The sequence below is a fragment of the Aplysia californica genome, unplaced genomic scaffold (assembly GCF_000002075.1).
Source record: "Aplysia californica isolate F4 #8 unplaced genomic scaffold, AplCal3.0 scaffold00054, whole genome shotgun sequence".
NCBI lineage: Eukaryota > Metazoa > Mollusca > Gastropoda > Aplysiida > Aplysiidae > Aplysia > Aplysia californica.
Genome location: NW_004797324.1, coordinates 402,468 through 403,755, shown reverse-complemented (window position 1 = coordinate 403,755; position 1,288 = coordinate 402,468). Strand labels below are relative to the sequence as shown.

The 1,288-nt window shown below is 40.5% G+C and overlaps 1 protein-coding gene across 1 annotated transcript in view; it reads left to right on the top strand.

Moving 5' to 3' along the window:
• Positions 1 to 224, top strand: part of LOC106011099 (15-hydroxyprostaglandin dehydrogenase [NAD(+)]) — a gene marked incomplete at its 3' end in the record, with an annotated part of 1,642 nt that extends 1,418 nt beyond the window's left edge. Inside the window, 1 exon segment of the mRNA XM_013079496.2 lies at positions 101 to 224. Coding sequence (XP_012934950.1) covers positions 101 to 224 — 124 coding nt within the window.
• Between the last annotated feature and the right edge of the window lie 1,064 nt (positions 225 to 1,288).

Here is a 1,288-nt window from a genome sequence, read left to right as displayed (position 1 = left end):
ATATTCCTACCGTCCCTTTTATTCGATACCTTAGGGTATGTAGTTAAAGTACTCCTCAGTAGACAGTCGATTGTATTTGCTCCACGCTTTATTTCATCAGGTATTCCTCGGTGATGTGGACCCCAAAGCTGGAGCTGAAACTTTAGAAGATTTCCAGAAACGTTTTGGGGAGCAAAATGTCAAATTCACAGCTTTTGATGTAACAGATCTGGCAAAATTTGAAGGTGAGAAATTCTTAAGATTTTAAGAGGAACAAATGAATGTAAATACGATTGCCAGCACTTGCCTGGTATCAAACTGCTTTGGAATTCAAAATTACTGAATTCTGAAGTACAAATAATTCTGTCTTTTGTTTGGGGCATTTGTGCTACCATTCTCAATTCTCAAATTTACTCTTCGTGTTCTAACTCTGACTCGTATCTAATTGCTGAATTAATGTTAGACAGGCTTTGTTTTTGTTTTTAACTATTCTGCAGATTAAATTCAGATCGTTATAAGGTTGTGTAGTTAATTCTTTGAGAACGTAGGGAAACCAAAGCCAATGTTACAGCTCACACACAAATCTGAAAACTGTTTTTTTATAGTTCACAGCATCCATGTTATTGCCTGCATCTTTTAAGCTGTAGATAGAGAAAACAGAATTTAAAATTCTGTAAGAATAAGGATATAGTTCTGCGTATTTTCTGTACCCCAAAACAGCAGGTTCTCAGGGAGTGAACCGTATGAGGAGCTACTCAAGAGTTTATAGTACGCTCCAGTGCCGAAGACAAATACACCTAAGTTTTATCGAGTAAAAGTAATAGAAGAAAACGGAAAGAAGCGGGCGAGGCGAGGGACAAACATGGCCAGCAGCTGCAGCTGTTGTCCAGTTTCTTTGGGAACTTTATTGATACGCCGAAGGTTGGGTTTCCGAGTCTGTGCGAGGTAGAAATTTTCTCATCCTTTCTATGATGTTTTCCTCTCAGCATAGCTATCTGGCAGAAAACCAAGTGTTTCGCCTTTGAAATCCCTTCAGTTGTGCCAAGTACGATATGACACTTATGCAGTTAAACAGACAAGGATTAAACAAACAACTTTTATAAACATATTAATAGTGACACAGACACACACATGAAGCATGCAGAGGGGAGAAAGAGAGAGGGAGGGAGGGAGGGAGGGAGGGAGGAACGAAAGACATAGAGTGAGAGAGAGAGAGGGAGGGGAGGGGGGGAGGAAGAGAGAGAGAGGAAGGAAAGGAGAGAGAGAGAGAGAGAGAGAGAGAGAGAGAGAGAGAGAGAGAAAGAGAGAG